Raw genomic sequence first — 21,055 nt, forward strand, 5'->3', positions numbered from 1 at the left:
GCATCAGTCTATCCTACTAGACTGATTAGACAAACACCCTTCCGGGATGGTTTAGGTAATACTCACTCCTCGCTCGCGAGAGGGAACTGGACTAGATGACCATTCCTGGTCGATTCCAGTTATATGATTCTACAGATGGAAATTTTTAAAAGTAGCGGAAATAAGGGTAGGGTTCGGGGTTTGTTATTTATTATTAAATTATCTATCACGCACGACAGATAAGTGCGGAGTGAGAGAAAGACAAAATAAAGCATGGCTTGTGCCCCTAGCATGAGTAAGATACTCCACATTAGCCAGGGAGGATGCTCTTGTGGTCTCTGCAGCGGAATGAGACTCAGAGACCAGGATTCCACTCCTGGTGCTGACAGAGACCCCCTGTATGGCCCTGGCCCTGAGTTCTCCCTGCGTAAAAGGGGATAATGGTGCCTGCTGTGCCTGTCTTGGCTGCACAGACTGTAAACTCTTCAGGGTAGAGACTGTAATTTAATACCAGAGGGGTTGCAGTGTTATCCGTATCCGCAAAAATGACGAGAAATCCTATGGCACCTTATAGATTAACGATTAATCTGTTAGTCTACAAGGTGCCACAAGGCTTCTCACTGTTTTTGTAATTTAATACACATATTTACAGCATCCAGCACAAGGAGACCCATGACCTAGCTAAAGCCTCTAACTGTGCCCGAAGTACACACAAGCAATAATGGCCATGACATGGCAGGGGGCAGGGTGGGGTGGAAAAGAAATAGCCAAAAATGGGGTGAGGGGGAGAGATCAGAGGGAGCGGTTTTCCTTCTCTCTCGTCTTATTAAGGAGTTGCCTTCCTTAACTTGTCTTGTAATCTCCATTACATGGACAGGGAGAACCGTGGCATTGGCAGCAACTAAGCAAAGGCGTGCTGCAGAGAGCAAGCTGGAAAGTTCTCAGGAGAGATTCAGAGATTTTAAGGCCTGAAGGGATCATGACATCAACTAACGTGATCTCCTGTATAACACAGGCAAAGTTGTCCCATCTACAGCACAGTTCGGGGTGGCCACCCTGGGCCCCATGCTTTGGGGGGGCCTAGAGTAGCCACCTTAATCAATTTATGGTTGGGACGGTCCCCATATTGATGTTAGCTGCAGTGCCCAGGGCAAGCTGGGGGATTAACTAGGGGGGCCTGGCTCAGGACAGCAGCAGGGGTCAGACCCCTCCTGCTCTCACTGGGGCAATGGGAAGCATAGTGCCCAGGCCTCACCCTGCTCTACTCTGCTCTTCTGAGCTGCACTGCTTGGGGAGTGGAGCAGGCTGCGGCCAGGATGCTCCATTTCACTCCACTGTGATGAAGCAGAGTCACCTGGTTGGGAGATGGATGGTGCAGCAGAGCTGCAGTGAGAGCAGGGGGACCCAAACCCTGCAACCCACCCATGCCAGGCCCTCCAGTAATCCCCATGTTGAATCTTTCAGGAAAGGGCCTTCGGGGAAAGGGCGCAATTGGGGTGAGAAAGTGTGGGACTTGGGGAAGGAGTGTAGTGAAGGTGGGGCGGGGCAGAAAGAAGTGTGGATGGGCCCTGAGGCAGGGAGGGTTTGTGCCAGGTCCACACCCTGCTAGGGACCAGCCTGAACACAGGACTGTGAATCTCACTTATTTATCCCTGCACCAAGTCCAGTAACTTGCATTTGGCTGAAGCAATACACTCAAAGGCACCTGGCTATCAAGACATGTGAAGACATCAAGAGATGTGGGATATGGTCCTTCTCTTTCCATGGTAGCTTGTTGTTGTGATTAATCACCCTCACTGTTAAACATTTGGCTTATTTCTAATGTGAATCTGTCCAAGTGCAGCTTTCAGCCACTGGTTTTGTCCTTTTTGTGGTGACTAACAGGAGAAAAGAGAGGACACAATGTATAGGAGCAAGGTGGCTATTCCAGGCATGGGAAGTGATCTGAAGACAGGCCCGGAGATGCAAAAGGCTAAAGAGAACATCAAGATGAGCAGATAAACAAATCCAATACAGCAGTAAACCATAATGAATATTGTAAATCAGTAAGGAGTGATGCGATCCTGACCCTGGAACTCCGACAAGCTCTTACCTCCATCTAGCAGCAATTTGACAGTCACGTAGTCATCAGCGAGCACTGCATAATGCAGAGCCGTGCATCCCTTGAAACTGGCTCGGTTGTTCAGGCGGTTGTTGAAATCATCCTCCCGGGTTACCAGAACTGCAGAGGGAAAGGGGGGAACATGCAGCTCAGTAAAGAGGGGCAAAGTCAAGACCGAGTGGGTTAAAACCAACCTGACTTTTCACAGAGGGAAACAATGCAGACTGACAAAATAAGCTACCCGGAAGCAGTTTACGTGTAGCATTCCCGAAAGCTGAGGAGGAGAGGGCCTTGGTCACTTGGTCCCATGACCCGGCTGCTGGACATGAGCTGCCTCATTCTCCATCCAACTAGGTTTACGAGAAAGCCATCACTTTGCATCTGGAGATGAGGAAGCTGCTGGAGGCCTGCTTACCTTCTCTGGAGACAGCCCAGCACCAGTGGATGCTGCTAGTAGGCCACTGTCCCCAGCCAGTGGGCAAAAGCCAGGCTGCTGGGGAGGGAGGTTTCTGGAAGTCTCACTCCATGCCCTCACAGCTGAGACTGCTGGAAGCCGGGGCCCTGCTGTGCCAAGCAGAAGGGGTTTCAGAGGTACTACTAGGGGCCCATTATCTCCATGTTCACTGACAACAGCAGGGACAGCAGAGTAGAAGCAAGATCCTCATAGGCTCCCTCCCTTCCCCCTCCAGACTCGCGCCTTCAGCGGCCCTCTGTTCATTTAACTGAAATGGCTTTTAAATCCAAGTGAGCATGAAGGAGATTCCTGCCGTACAGTCCACTTCGCCCCTCTCCGATGCACATGAGGGCTAAGAAAATGGCACCCACTGATGAGCCTCTGGGCATTGCAACACCATCACCAGTTTTGTGCGTGCCTGCATACTGGATGCACTGACTCGGCACAGGAACAGTGCACTGCATTTTTCATGCAGCTTTATTTGCCCACCCGCCCAGTAATCCAGCTCTGTTGGGGCTGCCTCGAATATCACACAGCTCTCAGAAGCTGCAAACAGTGGCCATAAAAATACCAAACCAACCTCTCTCTCGGGCTATAGCTCTCACTGCTTCCTTGTGCTCCCTTGTCTCTTTCTATCCATGGCTTACCCCTTGTCATATACGTTCAATGTGAACTCCTTGAGGCAGGAGCTTTTGGTTCTAGGTATGTACAGCACCTAGCACAACAGCAGGGTCCAGAGCCATGATGCAGGCTACCAGTGCTATCACAACAGTAACAAAAAAAAAAAAAAAATACTTCCTGACCCCTCAGGAAGCCCAGAATCCCTGCTGTCAATGGTAGGTCCTGTGGAATCAGACCATAAAATGCAATGTTCTTACAAACGATATTTCCAGTGGTTTCTAAAATCGTTTAGCTAGAGCTCTCTTCTCCCACTGAGCTGCACAGAAGTGAAGGTCTGTATGAATGTATGAACATCCTGCAGATGCAGCCCCTGCAAAAGATGCACTCTCAGGCCAACACAACATCGGTACAGGACGTTCCAGCGCAGGTTTGATCGGCGTTCTGTATTAGAAGGAGCTAGAGATCACGACTGAGATGCACGACCAGAGCTGTGTGCAGGGGAAAAGTGCCACTCGCCGCTCCCATGCCTGCCTCCAGCCAGAGCCACCAGCCCCTTGAGTTGAGCTACATCACATGGTTAAACAGCAGCATGAGGAAGTAAATCCAAACCATTCGCAGACTCGTACAAATGACTGAAGTTGACAACGGTCATTCATCCACACAATTGGATCGAGACAACCTGAGGCCGCCCTTCACTAACACAGAGAGCAACTTCGAGTCATCGCTGGGGGAGCTCAGTGCAGTACGTCAGTAGGCACCAAATCGGAGCGACTCTACTCTCATTCGTGATACTCAATTTCCACGCCACTTCCTTCCCTGTACTACGTTGTACCCTTGTCACCCTCAGCCAAACCCCTCACTTAGCATCTGTGCTCTCCTGGATTGGGCCCTGCATTGTGTGTGTTTTATGGCAATAATTATATTATAATAAATAACCAGGTGGCTCCACCCCCGGTCACTACATGTGCCAACCTCCTCTCTTTCCAGAGTGGGGAGCGTTGGGGAGATGTGCAGCCAGCCCTAGCCCTCCTGGCCTCCTTGCCCCTCTCCCCATCCCGGTCTGTCTGCCACCCAGGAAGGCCTGAGGGGAGGCTCCAGAGGGTGGTAAGGGAGGTGGGGCAGAGCTGGGCCACCTCTAGCCATCGGTAATGGGAGGAGCTGGGAACAGACATCATGACCAGACCATGGCAGGGAGGAAAGGTGCTGCTCAGAGCCAAGCTCCGGCTGCCACTACTGACTCCCCCACCCCAGGTCGGACAGCAGAAGTCACTCCTCTCTCAGTAGCAGCAGCCAGAGCTCAGCTCTGAGCAGCACCTTCACTGTACCCCAGAGGAGGGAGAGAGGGGCCATGATGAGTGAGGAAATGGGGAGACAGGCCAGGCAGTGGGGAGGCCCTGAGAAGGCCGGGGAGCTGTGCAGCCCACCCCAGGTTCCTGGGGGGTAGGAAGCAGAGAGCTGCACAGCCAGCACCAGCCTTCCCAGGGCCTCCCCCTGGGGCACAGACTGATGTGATGAGTCATTTTGTCGCCCAGGACAAATGTTTTCTTTACATAGGGAGATGATAAAGCAGTTGTCTTTGCCTTTAGAAACCTTGTCTTCCACCATAAGGCATATGACAGTTCCACTTCACCTCTCTGTGGGCAGATGTCCCAGTGAGACAACCCTGTACACTCCTTGCATTGCATATGATCTGTTTTCCAGGGTGCGTACAGAGCCGCTATCTTTAGCTGGGGAGAGTGGCTTCTCCCAGCTGGCCTGGTCTGTTTGCATGCTCCCTGTTGTCTCCTGTCTTTTATTTGGTCTCTGGTGCAGAGACTGCCTTTTTGTTCAATGTCCTGAAGCAGTCTAGTGCAATTATATCCTGATCATAGGCTGGGCTTCTATGGTGTTACCACAATACAAGTAAAAAAGTTAAGTGCATTAACAGCAGTCAGTCCAGTGAACAGCAGAGATCTATTTTAATGCAACCTGATTAGTCCAAGGTTTGCACCAAATCCCCCAAGCAAAGCCATCTCATCCTTGACCTCCCCAGCACAGTTCCAGGAAGCCAGCCATGTTCCCATCATTCACCAATCCCTTCCCAACCTGGAAACCTCAATCTTTCCCTCCACAATTCAGTTTTCAATGCTCTTCTGAATTCAAGGACTCTCCATGAAACATGCTTGGGCAGAACACACTGGGCTTGATTCCGAGAGAGCCTGAGCACCCTGTAGGCCCTCTGGCTATTCTCTGAGCCATTCACTTTGACACAAGTGGATGGTGCACAGTGCTGCTCAGGATCCAACCATCTTAGAGGCATTATTACCACTCTGGAGATGCTGAGTGAGAGACTCATCTGGAATTTGAATCTGTTTCCAAGTCTGTCACTGTAACCAAGAGCAGAAATACAGGCTGGGGACAAGCACAGAAACCCGAGGTGAGCAGTTCCCACCACCCCAATGCTATCAGTTGTAACGACCCCCAAGGGTCAGCCTGACAGGATGCAGCAGACACCAAACCAAAGAGGATACTGGTTCTCAGGCTCCTGAGTACTTTCTTGTTCTACCTTTCCCAGTGTACAATGAGGTTACATTGATGGAACAATTCTTCTGTCATCATAGCTACCACTTCTCTGAGAGATGGTTTAGCTACAGGGATAGAAACACCCTTCTGATATAGGAAGTGTCCACATTATGGCACTAGGGTGGCATGACATGGCCTGAGCGTGCTCAGGGCTGAAAGACAACCTGCACTGCCCCCAGTCACAAAGGAGGACAGCAGGAACTGTATAAAAAAATCCACCTTAGGGGCCAAACAGCCCACTGAAGAAACTGTTCTGAGACCAAACCGGGGGCCTGTGGTCGGAAAGCCAGAAGGTTTAGAGATGGCACTGACTGACCAACATCTAACATACAGCATAACCCTCTCATCAGTTAGGAGACTCAGGCTCCTGCACTCATCCCCACCTCAGGCATCACCGCTTGCTGCTTGATACACTGTTTTATTCAGTAGTTCTTGACATTATGTTTTAATGGCCTTTGATTTTCAAAGAGAGACATGCTATAGCACCAGCCATGGAGCACTGATCCCTGCCATGTGACCCCTGCCATGAACCTTTCACAAACCTGACCCTGTCACCCTTTTGTTACACTCTCCTCTTCCTCAGGCAGCCAATCCTCAAACGTGTGGATACAGCGGTCTTTCTCCTGGCTTGCCCTGACCTAGCTGGAGATGTTTGGAGACCTCTTGGGGGGGGCGCAGCCTCTCCATCTGTACAGCCCCATGAAGGGTCTTGCACATGCTGAATGTCACCCACGCAGCAGGCCACCTTCTGCTCTTGGATGTGTGTGTTTAACTCTTACTGACGTTAGCGGGCGCTTGTGCACGCAGCCAATGACAACACAGGCCCTCTGACCGTAAGCTCCTGTGCGCAAGGGTTCTACAGCGAGGATCTTGGACAGCTTCGAGCACAGAACAATTGGTGACAAATGACAAGATATAGATCTTGACTATCCACAGTACCTACATGACCTTCCCTTAACCACTGCTAGATTCCAAAAATGCCTGGAAGTTGGATTAAAACCCAACTACAAAACTGTAACGAACAGCCAGGCCCATTCCAGCCTGGCATCTCTGCTAATAAAACTCAGCACCTGCAAACAGAGCAATTAAGACAATGCTCCCCTCCTTCTGTCGGCATTTTTCTATAAGCATACATAGTGCGTATGTATATTTATTTATTTTTCTTCATTCCCTATCCAGGGAGGGGCAGGATAATGAACTGCGTGCGTCAGGGAAGATGAATCTGAGATACTAGGGAGCAGTGCAGTAAAAAGATTAAAGTGTTATTATTGTTGGGTTTTTTCCCCCCATGGTCCGTTGTGACAGCTCGGCCGTCATCTGTAAAAAATGTCTCAGCAAGAGATAATCATCGGAAACTCAATAAAGCGTCAGGGGAAGCCTCGTCTGCCATCAATCACCGGGTGCCTGGAAATTTTCAGGCCTCTGTCTCCCTTTCTGCCATCCATACAAATGTCTGCAATATATTTTGTGCCAGGCATGTGGCGCATAGCCTCCTGATTTGGAAGTTTTTATGAAAAAATATTTATACACGAAATATGCAAATCGGTTAAAAAAGAGGCAGTTTCATTCTCGCCTTCTCTCTTTTAAAAAGGCAACTGAATTTATTCTTTTTAATAAAACACGTCAACCGAGAATTAATGCAACTTCTAACTGAGTGGACTTATTTCTCCTGCCCCCCCGCCCGCCCCCAAAATAAAATATATTCGTTTAGAGGACTGTATGCAGACAAAAACAATTAACTTTATTGGCTGATATACTTTGCCTTAAATAAAGTCTGCACATGCATTATATATTGGCACTCCATTGTCCATTTTTTTAATGTTGTTTCATACATTTTGCATCTGCCGCTACAGCAGCCTGATGCATGTGTGTTCGCAGCACCCATTGAGGAGAGGGTTGGTAGAACTAATATGTTACAGTGAGGGATGAGAGCAAGGAGCTTTTAGAAATAAAGTAACGTCCTGTCCAAACTGCTCTAGAGTTGATGCATCTTCTGAATGTGGATTTTATCAAAGGCAAAGGTTGAAAGATTACACCTTCATTTAACTTTATCTCACTTTAAGCTCTCAGCAATGAGGCAAAAAACGCTGTACAAAACCAATGAACAATCTCCTTACACAGTTCTGTCTTTGTTACCAGACCAATTAGCGGTATTTTATTCTGCAAATAATGCAGGAGAAGCACTATTTGCCTTTGACAATGTAATCGGGCCTCCTAAATTTACTCCACACAATAAGCAGGAAATGCTTAATTTCTGACCCAGAGGTCACAGCGTAGAAGCTGAAGTTAATTTAGGTACAAGTTCCAGGAAAGGTTGGAGTTCTGGTAGCTGCACAAGTTGCCGGGAGGTGATAAGAAGACAACAGCAGAAAGATACTGCTTGGACTTGTCTTCCTCGGGGAAGCCATGCTGAATGTTTAGCATCTGGGACTAAGCAACTCCCACCAACTAAGGGTTGCTCACCACTTAGATGAACGAGACTCCTCTAAAGAGGCAGAGGAAGTGATGTTGGTGACTCAGCAGTTGATACCCTTTCACTTGGGGCAGGACTAAACCAACACCCCAATTTTGGGAATAGTGCTGTGCTAGGGCCTGTTTCAGTTCAGCTGTGAAACTGAGATGGTGACCAGGAAAGACCATAAAAGATCCAGCTGCACTCAGAGCATAGAGGTCAGCACTAATACACTTGCCAAACGGGTACAGTCTGTCCACAGAAAATTCCCCTGCAGTTTGAACTGGAGAAGGTATGCAGGGTTTTACCTCCACTTTTAAAAACTGGTGCAATGTTGCCGGTGCAAGAGCCTCCTCACTTCACCCCAGAGGTGGCTGCATTTGAGTGGATGATGAACTTTCTATTTACAATTTTACATTATGTTTTTGCATCCCTCCAGATAAGAGTGGCTATTTAAATGCATGTCGGTGGGGCATCCGTTTCCAAGCACCTCCAGGATACCAAAGAGCCTCTGCTTACGCAAGTGTTTTACAGGGTTATGTAATCGTTTCTTTAATCTTGTCAATTAGATTGTATTTAAACAGAAAGTGAAGCAGTTTCGTGAAGTGAAGTGACATTTCCATTTTGATCCCAGGGAACAAGATTTTAGGACATAGCATCACCAGCAGGTCCACGCTGTCATTTGTGGTTGGTATTGAGCAATTCAGCTACAAATCTCAGAGAGACCCACATAATCATGTGTCTTACAAAATGATACATCTATATTCCTATACCCAGCCAAAAAGGTAGCAGATTTTTAAAACTTATCAGCTGCTTTTGCCAGCATCAACCTGCTTCACAGAATTACAAAGAATATATATCACAAACAAGAAACTATGGTAACACCATTACCAAAGTCGCAAAGTCAACTATACTTTGCAAGTAGGTTTCATGGATACTTGCTGACAGCACAGGAATGGTGAGATTCAGGGCTTCTATGCGCCATTCTAGGGCTGTGGCGAAACTAGCCCCACCTTTTGGAGGGGCTATGGTAAAGTGGCACTTTGGGATATGCTAATGAGGTGCTTCCATGAATATGCAGCGCCTCATTAGCATAATGGCAGCTGCACGCTTTAAATCCGGTTTCGAAACGCCCGCCGCCCGTGTAGCCGGGGGGCCTTTCGAAACATATCCCTGATTTTGAAAGCCCCTTCCCCCCACCGGCTACACAGGCAGCTGCGTTTCGAAACTGACAGTTTCAATGCACGTGCGGCCGCCTTTATGCTAATGAGGTGCTGCATATTCATGGAAGTATTTCATTAGCATATCCTGAAGTGCCGTATTACCATAGCCCCCCGGAAAGGAGGAGCTAGCTTGTCCACAGCCTAGGTTCTGAAGGGCGTGTGCTCTAATTGGCACAGACTCTAATGGTCATTCCCTCCACGCTTTCCTCCTTCTGCCCCATCCCCACAACTCTCTCTTCCCCACTCCTGGTCTCCTGTCCCACTCCTATTCTCCCTGTGTCCCCAGTCCCAATCACCACTTCTCAGGCTCCTCCTCCTCACCCAGCCAGTTGTAGTCTCTCCCTCCTGGCTCACTGTCCCGTCCCAATCTTCCCCCTGCCCTGGGCCAGTCTCCTTTCCTAGCTAATACTAATTTTCCCCCTTGCTACTTTGCATTTTTTCAGTTTGCAAGGGCTGGTAGGGGGCAGCAGGTCATGAGAGAAGCAGAGCTTGTGATCACAGCAGAGCCCCGACTGGGGGCAGGACTTCCCTCACTGGGGGACAGCAGAGGGGGTGGGGGGCTTCTAACAGCAGCCAAGCAGTGGCACAGGACCTCCTCCGGGGGGAGGTGAAACCAATGCAGGAGATGTATGTGTGCATGGTAAAAGCGTTACCACAGCAGGATATTCCCAAGGTTCAGGGCACCGTCCTTGGTTTTGGAAACCAACAATTCAAGAGTGTATTTTTGAGCACAAGACATGCAACAGACCCATATGTAAAGAATATAACAGATAGTATCTATCCAAGGGAAAGTAAGAAGTTTAAGAGCAGATCAGAATTATCCAAAGGGCTGATCAAACTCTGGGCACAGACAAAGACACACCCTGTCACCACCAGGCAACATGAACAAAGAGTTTAAGTCTTTTATTACCTTCCAACGAATGGAGTCCCTTTTCTTTGGCGGTCTCATACACACTGTTGAATTCGTCTCCGAGGTTTGGGTCAGCACCAGCTGCGAGCAGGATCTTTACCATGCTGTTATAAAACATAATGGGAACAGGAGAGAGGTTTCTCAGAGCGTTCTGAATGAACATCATTAGACTCCTTCAGAATTTGCAAAGGAAAAAAAAAATCGTAAGGCACATAAGATGTGAGAGTACTCAGCAAACGGAGAAACTAAAAAATAACACTGCTAATATTGTTAAGCAAGCATGAGACGACTGGAGAGAGGAGGCATTTGGAGCAATGGGCAGCTCTGCAGATCCATGTGTCGTGATATATATCTATATCCACCACAGGTCAAGTCCAAAACATCTGCACAGAAGTGCTCATGCACTGAACAGGACCGTGCAGAGCACCCATCCCATAATTCACACTTCCTGGTTGAAAAAGCAGCAGACACACAACCAGCACCCAAACGTCTGACGTTGGACTAGTTGGCCCCTATCAAGGACCGCTTCTCACAGTAGCCACTATTAAGGAAAGCAAAATTCAGGTATGCTGTTGTTACAGGTTTCTAAGATGGTAGTCAGCATTGTATCTGGTCTTTTACACCTAAGTTCCCTAAGATCACAGATGCATGGGATGCCAATGCCATGCATGACAGCAACTCAGCTCGGAAGCTGTGGGATAGCCTCTATATTATCTAGTTTCCCACTCTTCGATACGATGCTTTCGTTTGCACTCTGCATGAACACAACCAAACGAGTCTGTCCTTGAAATGGAAACACTCCTGCATTCAAGGTCAGAAACAAAATGCTCAGCTCAGTCGTTAGCCCATCTAAGTCTTTCTGCCATCACAAGGGAAGGTTCCACCTCTGTTTCCAACACTAGATTTGAATTGCTTTTGTTTTATTGTGCATTGAAAATCATAGAATCATAGAACACTAGGACTGGAAGGGACCTTGAGAGGCCATCGAGTCCAGCCCCCTGCCCCAATGGCAGGACCAAGTACTATCTAAACCATCCCTGATAGACATCTATCTAACCTGTTCTTAAATATCTCCAGCGATGGAGATTCCACAACCTCCCTTGGCAATTTATTCCACTGTTTGACCACCCTGACAGTTAGGAACTTTTTCCTAATGTCCAACCTAAACCTCCCTTGCTGCAGTTTAAGTCCGTTGCCTCTTGTTCTATCCTCAGAGGCCAAGAAGAACAAGTTTTCTCCTTCCTCCTTATGACTCCCTTTTAGATACCTGAAAATCATTCTTGTTGCTCTTTTCTGGACCCTCTCTAGTTTCTCCACAACTTTTTTGAAGTGCAGTGCCCAGAACTGGACACAATACTCCAGCTGAGGCCTAACCAGCACAGAGTAGAGTGGAAGAATGACTTCTCGTGTCTTGTTCACAGCACACCTGTTAATGCATCCCAGAATCACGTTTGCTTTTTTTGCAACAGCATCACACTGTTGACTCATATTTAGCTTGTGGTCCACTATAACCCCTAGATCCCTTTCTGCTGTAGTCACTCCTAGACAGTCTCTACCCATTCTGTATGTGTGAAACTGATTGTTCCTGCCCAAGTGGAGCACTTTGCATTTGTCCTTATTAAACTTCATCCTGTTTACCTCAGACCATTTCTCCAATTTATCCAGATCATTTTGAATTATGACCCTATCCTCCAAAGTAGTCGCAACCCCTCCCAACTTGGTATCATCTGCAAACTTAATAAGCGTACTTTCTATGCCATATCTAAATCACTGATGAAGACATTGAACAGAACCGGTCCTAACACAGATCCCTGCGGAACACAGACCCACTTTTTATACTTTTCCAGCAGGATTGAGAACCATTAAGAACTACTCTCTGGGTACGGTTATCCAGCCAGTTATGCACCCACCTTATAGTAGCCTCATCTAAATTGTATTTGCCTAGGTTTTTGATAAGAATATCATGAGACACCGTATCAAATGCTTTACTAAAGTCTAGGTAGACCACATCTACCTCTTCTCCCCTATCCACAAGGCTCATTATCCCATCAAAGGAAGCTATCAGATTAGTTTGACAAGATTTATTCTTTACAAACACATGCTGGCTGATTCCTATTACCTTACCACCTTCCAAGTGCTTGCAGATGATTTCTTTAATTACCTGCTCCATTATCTTTCCTGGCACTGAAGTTAAGCTGACTGGCCTGTGGTTTCCTGGGTTATTCTTATTTCCCTTTTTATAGATGGGCGCTATATTTGCCCTTTTCCAGTCTTCTGGAATCTCTCCTGTCTCCCATGATTTTCCAAAGACGATAGATCAAGGGTCAGATACCTCCTCTATCAGCTCCCTGAGGATTCTAGGGTGCATTTCATCAGGCCCTGGTGATTTGCAGACATCTAATTTTCCTAAGTGATTTTTAACTTGTTCTTTTTTCATTTCAACTTCTAACCCTACCCCTTTCCCACTAGCATTCACTATGTTGGGCATTCCTTCATCAGACTTCTCAGTGAAGACCGAAACAAAGAAGTCATTGAGCATCTCTGCCATTTCCAAGTTCCCTGTTACTGTTTCTCCTTCCTCACTGAGCAATGGCCCTACCCTGTCCCTGGTCTTCCTCTTGTTTCTAATATATTTATAAAAAGCCCTCTTGTTTCCCTTTATGCCTGTAGCTAGTTTGAGCTCATTTTGTGCCTTAGCCTTTCTAATCTTTCTCCTGCATTCTTGTGTTGTTTGCCTATACTCATCCTTTGTAATTTTTCCTTGTTTCCATTTTTTATACAATTCCTTTTTTAATTTGAGATAGCGCAAGATCTCCTGGTTGAGCCAAGGTGGTCTTTTTCCATATTTTCTATCTTTCCTATGCAGCGGGATAGCTTGCTTTTGGGCCCTTAATAATGTCCCTTTGAAAAACTGCCAACTCTCCTCAGCTGTTTCTCCCCTCAGCTTTGCTTCCCATGGGACCTTACCTACCAGCTCTCTGAGTTTACCAAAATCTGCCCTCCTGAAATCCATTATCTCTATTTTGCTGTTTTCTGTTCTACCCTTCCTTAGGATTGTGAACTCTATGATTTCGTGATCACTTTCACCCAAGCTGCCTTCCACCTTCAAGTTCTCTACCAATTCTTCCCTATTTGTTAAAATCAAATCTAAAACAGCTTCCCCCCGGGTAGCTTTTTCAACCTTTTGGAATAAAAAATTGTCTCCAATACAATCCAAGAACTTGCTGGATAGTCTGTGCCCTGCTGTATTAGTTTCCCAACATATATCTGCATAGTTGAAGTCCCCCATCACCACCAAATCTGGGGCCCTGCTTGACTTTGTTAGTTGTTTCAAAAAAGTCTCATCCACCTCTTCCACCTGGCTAGGCGGCCTGTAGTAGATGCCTATCAGGACATCACCCTTGTTTTTTACCCCTCTTAGTCTAACCCAGAGACTCTCAACACGTGTGGCTCACAGACGGTCGGGGGCTCCTGCTGAGGGTAATTGAGGCGACCAGGTAACACCTCTGGACTGCAGACAAAGGGGGAGGTAGAGCCTGAGGGGTGCGAATTGGAACCGGAAGTTGAAAAGCAGGGAGTCTGGGCTGGGGTAGAGAGAGACAAAGGAAGGGGCAAGGCCTGGGCTCTGGGGGCCTCCTCTCCCCAACACGGATTGGGCTGGCTGTCTCTGCCTGCTGTACTGACTCCTCTGTACGACGCTGTGCCCTGTTGGCTAATAAACTCACTGCTCTCCTGCTGAGTGAGAGTCGCTCCTGCCTGCTGGCAGGGTGCAGAGCTTGGGGACTCCGAACCTCATGACAACACCCAAGTCTGAGACAAAGATACAAAATCTGTGAGGGGGGGTTGTATCTGAGCAATGTGTGCTCCTTATTTATTCTGTCACAGCCACACATACCACATCATTTACAGCAACTCTCTCTCATCAGAATTCCAGGAGTCCCTCTCTGACGTGTTGCAATGTAAAGCCCTTAGCCATGAAAATTCTGGTGACATTCAAGTTCTTCTCATCCAGAAAGATATTTGCACTGAAACATCGCCTGGATTTGAAGGACCCCGCTACTACAGGTAAAGTGGCAGGCTATGATACGCCATAGGGTTCATCCTCTCCAGCTTAAGAGTTTAAAAAGAAAAACCCACTAAGAAGAATGAACCCTAGTTCCAGCATGGGACTTGAACCCACAACCTTCTGGCTCAGGGTTGAGACACAGTCAGCAGGTGAGTCATAATGTTAACACAAAAAATGACTCTACTTCCTTGGCAACTCCATCCGCTTTTCCCTTCTCCCCAGCTGTCTACTGGGCATTCTCCTTAAGCTCTTTACCCACACCTCCACTTCCATGTTCTCAGCAATACTTATAAGAAGGCTCTTTCTCTTCATTCATAACGCAGACCAGGAGACTTTTCCGGAGAATGTTTGTTTTCATAAAAACTTTGAAGAGCTATATAGAATCAGTGCCGGATGCTGGTGAGAGCAAAAGGACCCAGAGACGGAACTGCTGGGTTCTGTTCTGTACATCTGCCTGCTTCACTTCCCCCATCTGTAAGATGGCTAAAACTACACTTTGCTAACTCATAAAGGTGTTGGGAGGCTTCATGTCAAAAAGCAGAGTCACAATCCACTCCTGCGAGTCTAACCTTAATCCTGAAATTGGGTGTTGAAGAACCCTGTCCCTAGAAGATAGCTCTGATACAGTATGTCACACATTCCAAACCAATTCCCATCAAACCACTACAAAAAGGAAACGAAAAGAGCTTGCTGGTCTCAACTCAAAAGGACAATTATCTGTTGTATGATTAGCATCTCTATCCAATCATCCTTCAATCTAACCTCCTCCCTCCGTGACATGGGGTCCCCTCCAGGCAGCCAATGTCACTACATTTTTCTTCAAAGAGCCAGCCAGACATTTCTGGAATCACAAGTATTGATTGCACCTGTCCAATTTGCAGGTAATAGGACAGTCAAGCAAATTAGCATTTGCAAATATGGCAGTGATAATGCAATGGAAATACAGATGTCGCTACACTCATCAAGAAAGTGCATGAACATAATCAGAGGAAATAAGGTAACTTGAAAAAAACAATTATATTTCAAAACAAAGATGAACAATGAGCTAGGGCAAACGACTGGGGCCAGAAGTCCTCGGTTCCACTACCACCTGTCACTTAGCCATTGTGTAACAATGAGCAAGACACCACCTTTTCGGCCCTCAGTTTCCACATCTGTAAAATGGGGCTAATTCTTTCTTACCTCTCAGGGGAATTGTGCGGCTCAGTTAAGCTTTGTAACTCAATATGAGATCCAGTCATGACAGTGCTCTATGGAACAGCAGAAGGAAGAGCACATCCTATCATCCTTTACGCCCTGTTCTTACTTCTGCAGCAGCTCACAGTTATTACAGGTGAGTCGTTGCAAAGGCTGCGACATGAATCCAGCGTTCCCCTCACCTTAAACTGTGATGTATTTCCTGTTCTTTCCCTCCCGCAGGCTGCTGGGTGTGTCTGGGAGAGCATACTTTCTCATTGGCAAGGTGGTGCATTAGGGAAGGGGCCTGCAGTGGGTCTGAGCTGTAAAGGCAACCTTTCCTCAATAACTCACCTGTGCTCAACAGCCTCATCAAGTCCTGGGTTTAATTTGCTGATCGAGTTTTAATTTGATCAGAGGCAGAGGCTGTCCATCTGTGCAAATATAAATCTAAATTGACCCTGCTGATGATTCAGAGAGCAATGCTTAACTAAAGTTCACTGGGCAGTTAAATCGATTGCAGTTAAGTGCTTTCTGCTTTTAGAGGCTTGGCCAGCATATTGTTAAGGAAAAAGAGCAAGGCTCCTGGGGGGCAAGGGCTTGCTGTGGCTGGGTCTGCACTGCAAACCTACCAACACTCAGGCAGCTGGAGCTGATGAAGCACGAAGGGCAGTGATCCTAGTGACCGGGAGGTTCAGAACACAATGCAAGGGCTTCCAGGGATTTTGATGAGGGGCAGTGCTGGGCTTGCAGAAGGCACCGGTCCTGCTGCACACAAAAAGGATCCCTAGGATAGATATATCTTAACTTTCTGTAGAACTCAGCATGGGAGTCGAGGGGAGGAGAGGAGGGAAGAGCAGATACTTCCCCTTCCCGTAATTCTGATTCTCCCTGATGTTCTCATCCATGTGAAACTCAAATTAGATGTCCACGTGCCCTATGCATGTGAGATCAGAATCTTTTGAGTTGTGAGTTGACAAGGCTGCACCTGGGCCATGGATACCTCCCCTCCCCTGTAGCGCAGAAAAGGGCAGAGCAGCTGCAACCAACCCTCTGCTCCCTCGCTTGTGCAGGTCCCGGAGAAGGACGACTCCAAAAAGCAGGGATGGAGGGTGGGTTGGAGGATCCACATGGAAAACATTTTGGAGAGCCAGGGTTACTGTATCCGTGGCGTACAAGAGCTTGGGTTCTTCGGGATGATAATCCTTTCATTTCAGTTGCTGGGTTTAGTGGACAGGGGCTGGGTGATTTTGGTGGCCTGTGATATACAGCAGCTCCGAACAGATGAGGGTTTTTCAAATTTTTTCTTCTGGCAATCCAGCTGCAGAAACCTGTTGATGCCTGTGACCCAACACGATGATAGCATTTGACTAGAGTGCAGGCTCTGGGGTGGGGCTGGGGCTGAGGGTGTGGGGGGCAGGAGAGGGTTGAGGGTTCTCAGGGGCTTAGGGCTGGGGGTCTGGGCATGAGCTTACCCTCCAGCAGCTCCTAGTCAGCAGCAGGGTGGGGGACTAAGGCAGGCTTCCTATGTGACCTGGCACCACAAACCACACTGCGCCCTGGAGGCAGCCAGCCGCAGACGTGGTTCCTAGGCAGAGATATACAAGCAGCTTTGTGCTCTGCTCTCACACAGAGGCACCAGCCACCTCAGCCTCCATTGGCCAGGAACCAGCACCCGGGCCTGCTGCTGGAGGCTTCCAGGGTGCAGCGTGGTCTGCGGTGTAAGGACGGGAAGGAAGTCTGCTGGTCACCCTACAGCAAGGTGACCCAGTGGCTGACATTCCATGCCCAGTACTGGGTTGCAACCCAACATCTGAAAACCACTGGACCAGATGATTGGGTGGTGCCTTCTGGGTGTAAAACCTCTGACTACGAGGTACATAACCACTCTCTCTTCTCTGAGTCTGTGTGTGTCTGCATCCCCCTCCAGGACACTGATAAGCTGTGCCCCAGCTGGAAGGTGGGATTGAGGAGTTGTGACCATCGCTAACCACACTGCAATTGTAACACGACTCCACCAGTTCTGGCATCAGACCTTGCAGCTGTGTCAAGGGTTCAGTGTTTAACAAGAAAGAGAAGTTACTCACCGTAGTAACGATGGTTCTTCAAGATGTGTCCCCGTGGGTGCTCCACAATAGGTGTCGGGCTCGCCCCGGCGCCGCAGATCGGAAACTTTCCCGCAGTTTCTCCCGGACCGCGCATGTGCCGGCGCGCGCCGCTCCCTTGCGCGTCCCCGGCCACGTGCGTGATCCGGTCCCTGCCAGTTCCTTGACCAACCGCCTCGGATGCTCCTGAAAAACACTAAACAGAGATGCAAAGCGGGGAGGATGGGCGGGTGGTGGAGCACCCACGGGGACACATCTCGAAGAACCATCGTTACTACGGTGAGTAACTTCTCTTTCTTCTACGAGTGTCCCCGTGGGTGCTCCACAACAGGTGACTACCCAGCAGTAACCCAAGTAAGGAGGTGGGTAATCAGTTTATATGCAGCTTGCCCCTGAAAGGACTGCAGTCGACAGACGGGTATCCTCTTCGAATACCCGGTGCAGAGCATAATGCTTGGCGAAGGTGTCATAGGATGACCAGGTCGCCGCTCTACAGATGTCTTTTAACGCGATGGCCTTGAAAAAGGCTGTTGACGCCGCCACCGCCCTGGTGGAGTGAGCCCTAGGGAGGGCCAGCAAAGGAGTCTTTCAAAGTTCGTAGCACGTTTTTATACAGGACACAATGTGCTTCGAGATTCTCTGTGAAGAGAGACCCTCTCCTTTCGACCTGGGGGCGAGAGAGACTAGAAGTCTGTCCGTTTTCCGGAAGGACTTAGTTCTGTCTATGTAGAAGGCCAACGCCCTCCTCACGTCCAGGAGATGCAAGCATGCCTCCTTGCCAGAGCTGTGAGGCTTTGGGTAAAACGAGGGTAAAACTCTAGGTTCGTTAAGGTGGAACTCTGAAGAAACTTTTGGAACAAAGGCCGGGTGCAGCCGTAAGGTTACCGCCTCCTTTGAGAATACTGTGCAGGGCGGCGTTGCCATAACTGCTGCGAGCGAGCTCACCCTCCAAGCTGATGTGATTGCAAGGAGGAAGGTTGTTTTTATCGTAAGGAGACGTAGAGGAACTGTGGCTAAGGGTTCAAAAGGTGGGTCCGTTAGTGCGCTGAGCACCAGGTCCAAGTTCCACGATGGTAGAAGCGGTTTCCGAGGGGGGTACAGGTTTACAAGCCCCTTCAGGAACCTAGTAACAATAGGATGGGCAAATACCGTGGGCCCCTCCTCTTCATGCCGAAAAGCAGATATAGAGGCGAGGTGGACCTTTAGCGAGGATAGGGAAAGCCCGCCCTTCTTGAGGTCCAGTAAGTATTCTAGTATTACAGGTATAGGAACATCAAGGGGAGCTGACTGCTTGGCAGAACACCATGCAATAAATCGAGTCCATTTCTGCTTGTAGGTCTTCCTGGTAGAGATCCTTCAGCTACTCTCCAGGACTTGCTGTACTCCCTCCGTACATGTGCTCTCTAGGGAGCTGAGCCATGGATTAGCCATGCTTGTAGGCGCAGGCCTTGAGGGTGTGGGTGCACTATGGACCCCTGGGCCTGCGTGAGTAGGTCTGGCGCCACCAGAAGGGGGAGCGGTGGACGATCCGACATGCGCAGAAGCAAGGGGAACCATTGCTGTCGATCCCACGTTGGGACTACTAGAATCATGCGGGCTCTCTCCCTTCTGGCTTTCTGCAAGACCTTGTGGATGAGCACTGTGGGGGGAAACGCGAAAAATAGGGGGCCCTTCCATGAAATCATGAATGCATCCCCCAGGGACCCCCACCCCAATCCTGCCCTGGAGCAGCACTGGGGGCACTTCTTGTTGTGCTGAGTGGCAAACAGATCTATCTGAGGAAACCCCCATGTGTGAAAGATCGGTCGTAGCAGATCGGAACGGATCTGCCATTCGTGCGTGAGTGCAAAGCGCCTGCTCAGCTGGTCTGCTTTCACGTTGTGAGCGCCCGGCAAATACGAGGCTTTCAACGTTATATTGTTGGCGATGCACTAGTTCCACAGCCGGACTGCTTCCGCACATAGGGCACGGGATCGAGCTCCTCCTTGTCGATTTATATAAAACATGGTGGAGGTATTCTCTGTATTGATCCCAACTACTTTGCCTTGTATGTGGTCTCGAAAGTGTTTGCAGGCATTGAACACTGCTGTGAGCTCCAGTATATTTATGTGCAGTGACTGTTCCATAGGGGACCATAGTCCTTGCGTCACTTCGTCGCCGATGTGAGTTCCCCATCCTATGTGGGAAGCATCTGTAGTAAGAAAAATAGAGATTTGTGGTTGGTGAAAGGGTACCCCTGTCAGCATGTTCTTGGGGTTTACCCACCACTGCAGGGATCTGTGCACCTCTGTCGTGGGCGACACCACCCTGCGGACAGTGCGGGATGCCGGCTTGTAGATGCTCGCCAGCCAATGTTGCAGGCTGTGCATATGCAATCTGGCGTTCTGCACCACAAACGTTGCCGCCGCCATGTGGCCTAGCAGCTGCAAGCACGTTAAGACCGGCACCGTGGGGCTGAATGTAATGACTTGCACCAGCGAACTGATGGCGCGAAAGCGGGCGTCGGGTAGATAGACCCTTGCTGTAATAGAGTTTATATGTGCCCCTATGAACTCTATGTCTTGTGTGGGGTCGGTCTTGGACTTCGCGAGGTTGACGACCAGGCCCAGCGAAGAAAACGTGTCTGCTGTTACGCGTATCATGCGTAGTACCTCTGCCTTCGAGGCCCCTTTCAGTAGGCAGTCGTCCAGATATGGGAATATAAATACCCCTTGTCTGTGCAGGTAGGCTGACACCACTGCCAGGGTTTTGGTAAAGACTCTGGGGGCCAAGGAGAGGCCGAACGGAAGAACCTTGTATTGGAAATGCTCCTTGCCGACCACAAAACGGAGAAAGCGTCTGTATGCCGGGTGGATTGTTATATGAAAATACGCACCTTGTAAGTCGAGGGCTGCAAACCAATCTCCATCGTCCAGTGCCGTGAGTATAGAGGAGACTGATCATCCGAAAACGTTGTTTGCGCAAGTACCGGTTGAAGTCCCGAAGATCTAAGATGGGCCTCCAGCCTCCTGTTTTCTTCTCTGTAAGGAAGTATCGTGAATAAAACCCTTTCCCCTGGAATCGCTCCGGCACTCTTTCCACCGCCCCTATGAACATAAGGTGGTCCACCTCCTGTTTGAGTCTCGCCTCGTGGGAAGCATCCCTGAGGTGGGGCCTGGGCGGAGGTTTTGGCGGTGGGAGCGACTGGAAGGGGATCACGTAACCCATGGCTATGATCTCCAGTACCCATTTGTCTGTGGTGATCTTTTGCCATTGGGGGTGGAACGGTCGGAGGCTATGATGGAACATTAGCTGGGGATGGCATTGCGCGATGGTAGTGATAGTGCAGCCCTCGACCTGCTCGTCAAACTTGTTGCCTTTGGGCCTGCCCTGAGGATGCACGGCTTTGTTGGGAACGTCACCTAGG

The 21,055-nt window shown here is 48.9% G+C and overlaps 1 protein-coding gene across 1 annotated transcript in view; it reads right to left on the minus strand.

Annotated features, from left to right (window-relative positions):
• Positions 1-21,055, minus strand: part of CLPB (ClpB family mitochondrial disaggregase) — a 161,130-nt gene that overhangs the window by 104,273 nt on the left and 35,802 nt on the right. Inside the window, exons 4-5 of the mRNA XM_075017145.1 lie at positions 10,303-10,406; positions 2,072-2,200 (exon numbers count right to left, since the gene is read on the minus strand). Coding sequence (XP_074873246.1) covers positions 2,072-2,200; positions 10,303-10,406 — 233 coding nt within the window. The remainder of the gene's footprint in view (positions 1-2,071; positions 2,201-10,302; positions 10,407-21,055) is intronic.

This window comes from Carettochelys insculpta, chromosome 1 (genome assembly GCF_033958435.1).
Source record: "Carettochelys insculpta isolate YL-2023 chromosome 1, ASM3395843v1, whole genome shotgun sequence".
Lineage (NCBI taxonomy): Eukaryota > Metazoa > Chordata > Testudines > Carettochelyidae > Carettochelys > Carettochelys insculpta.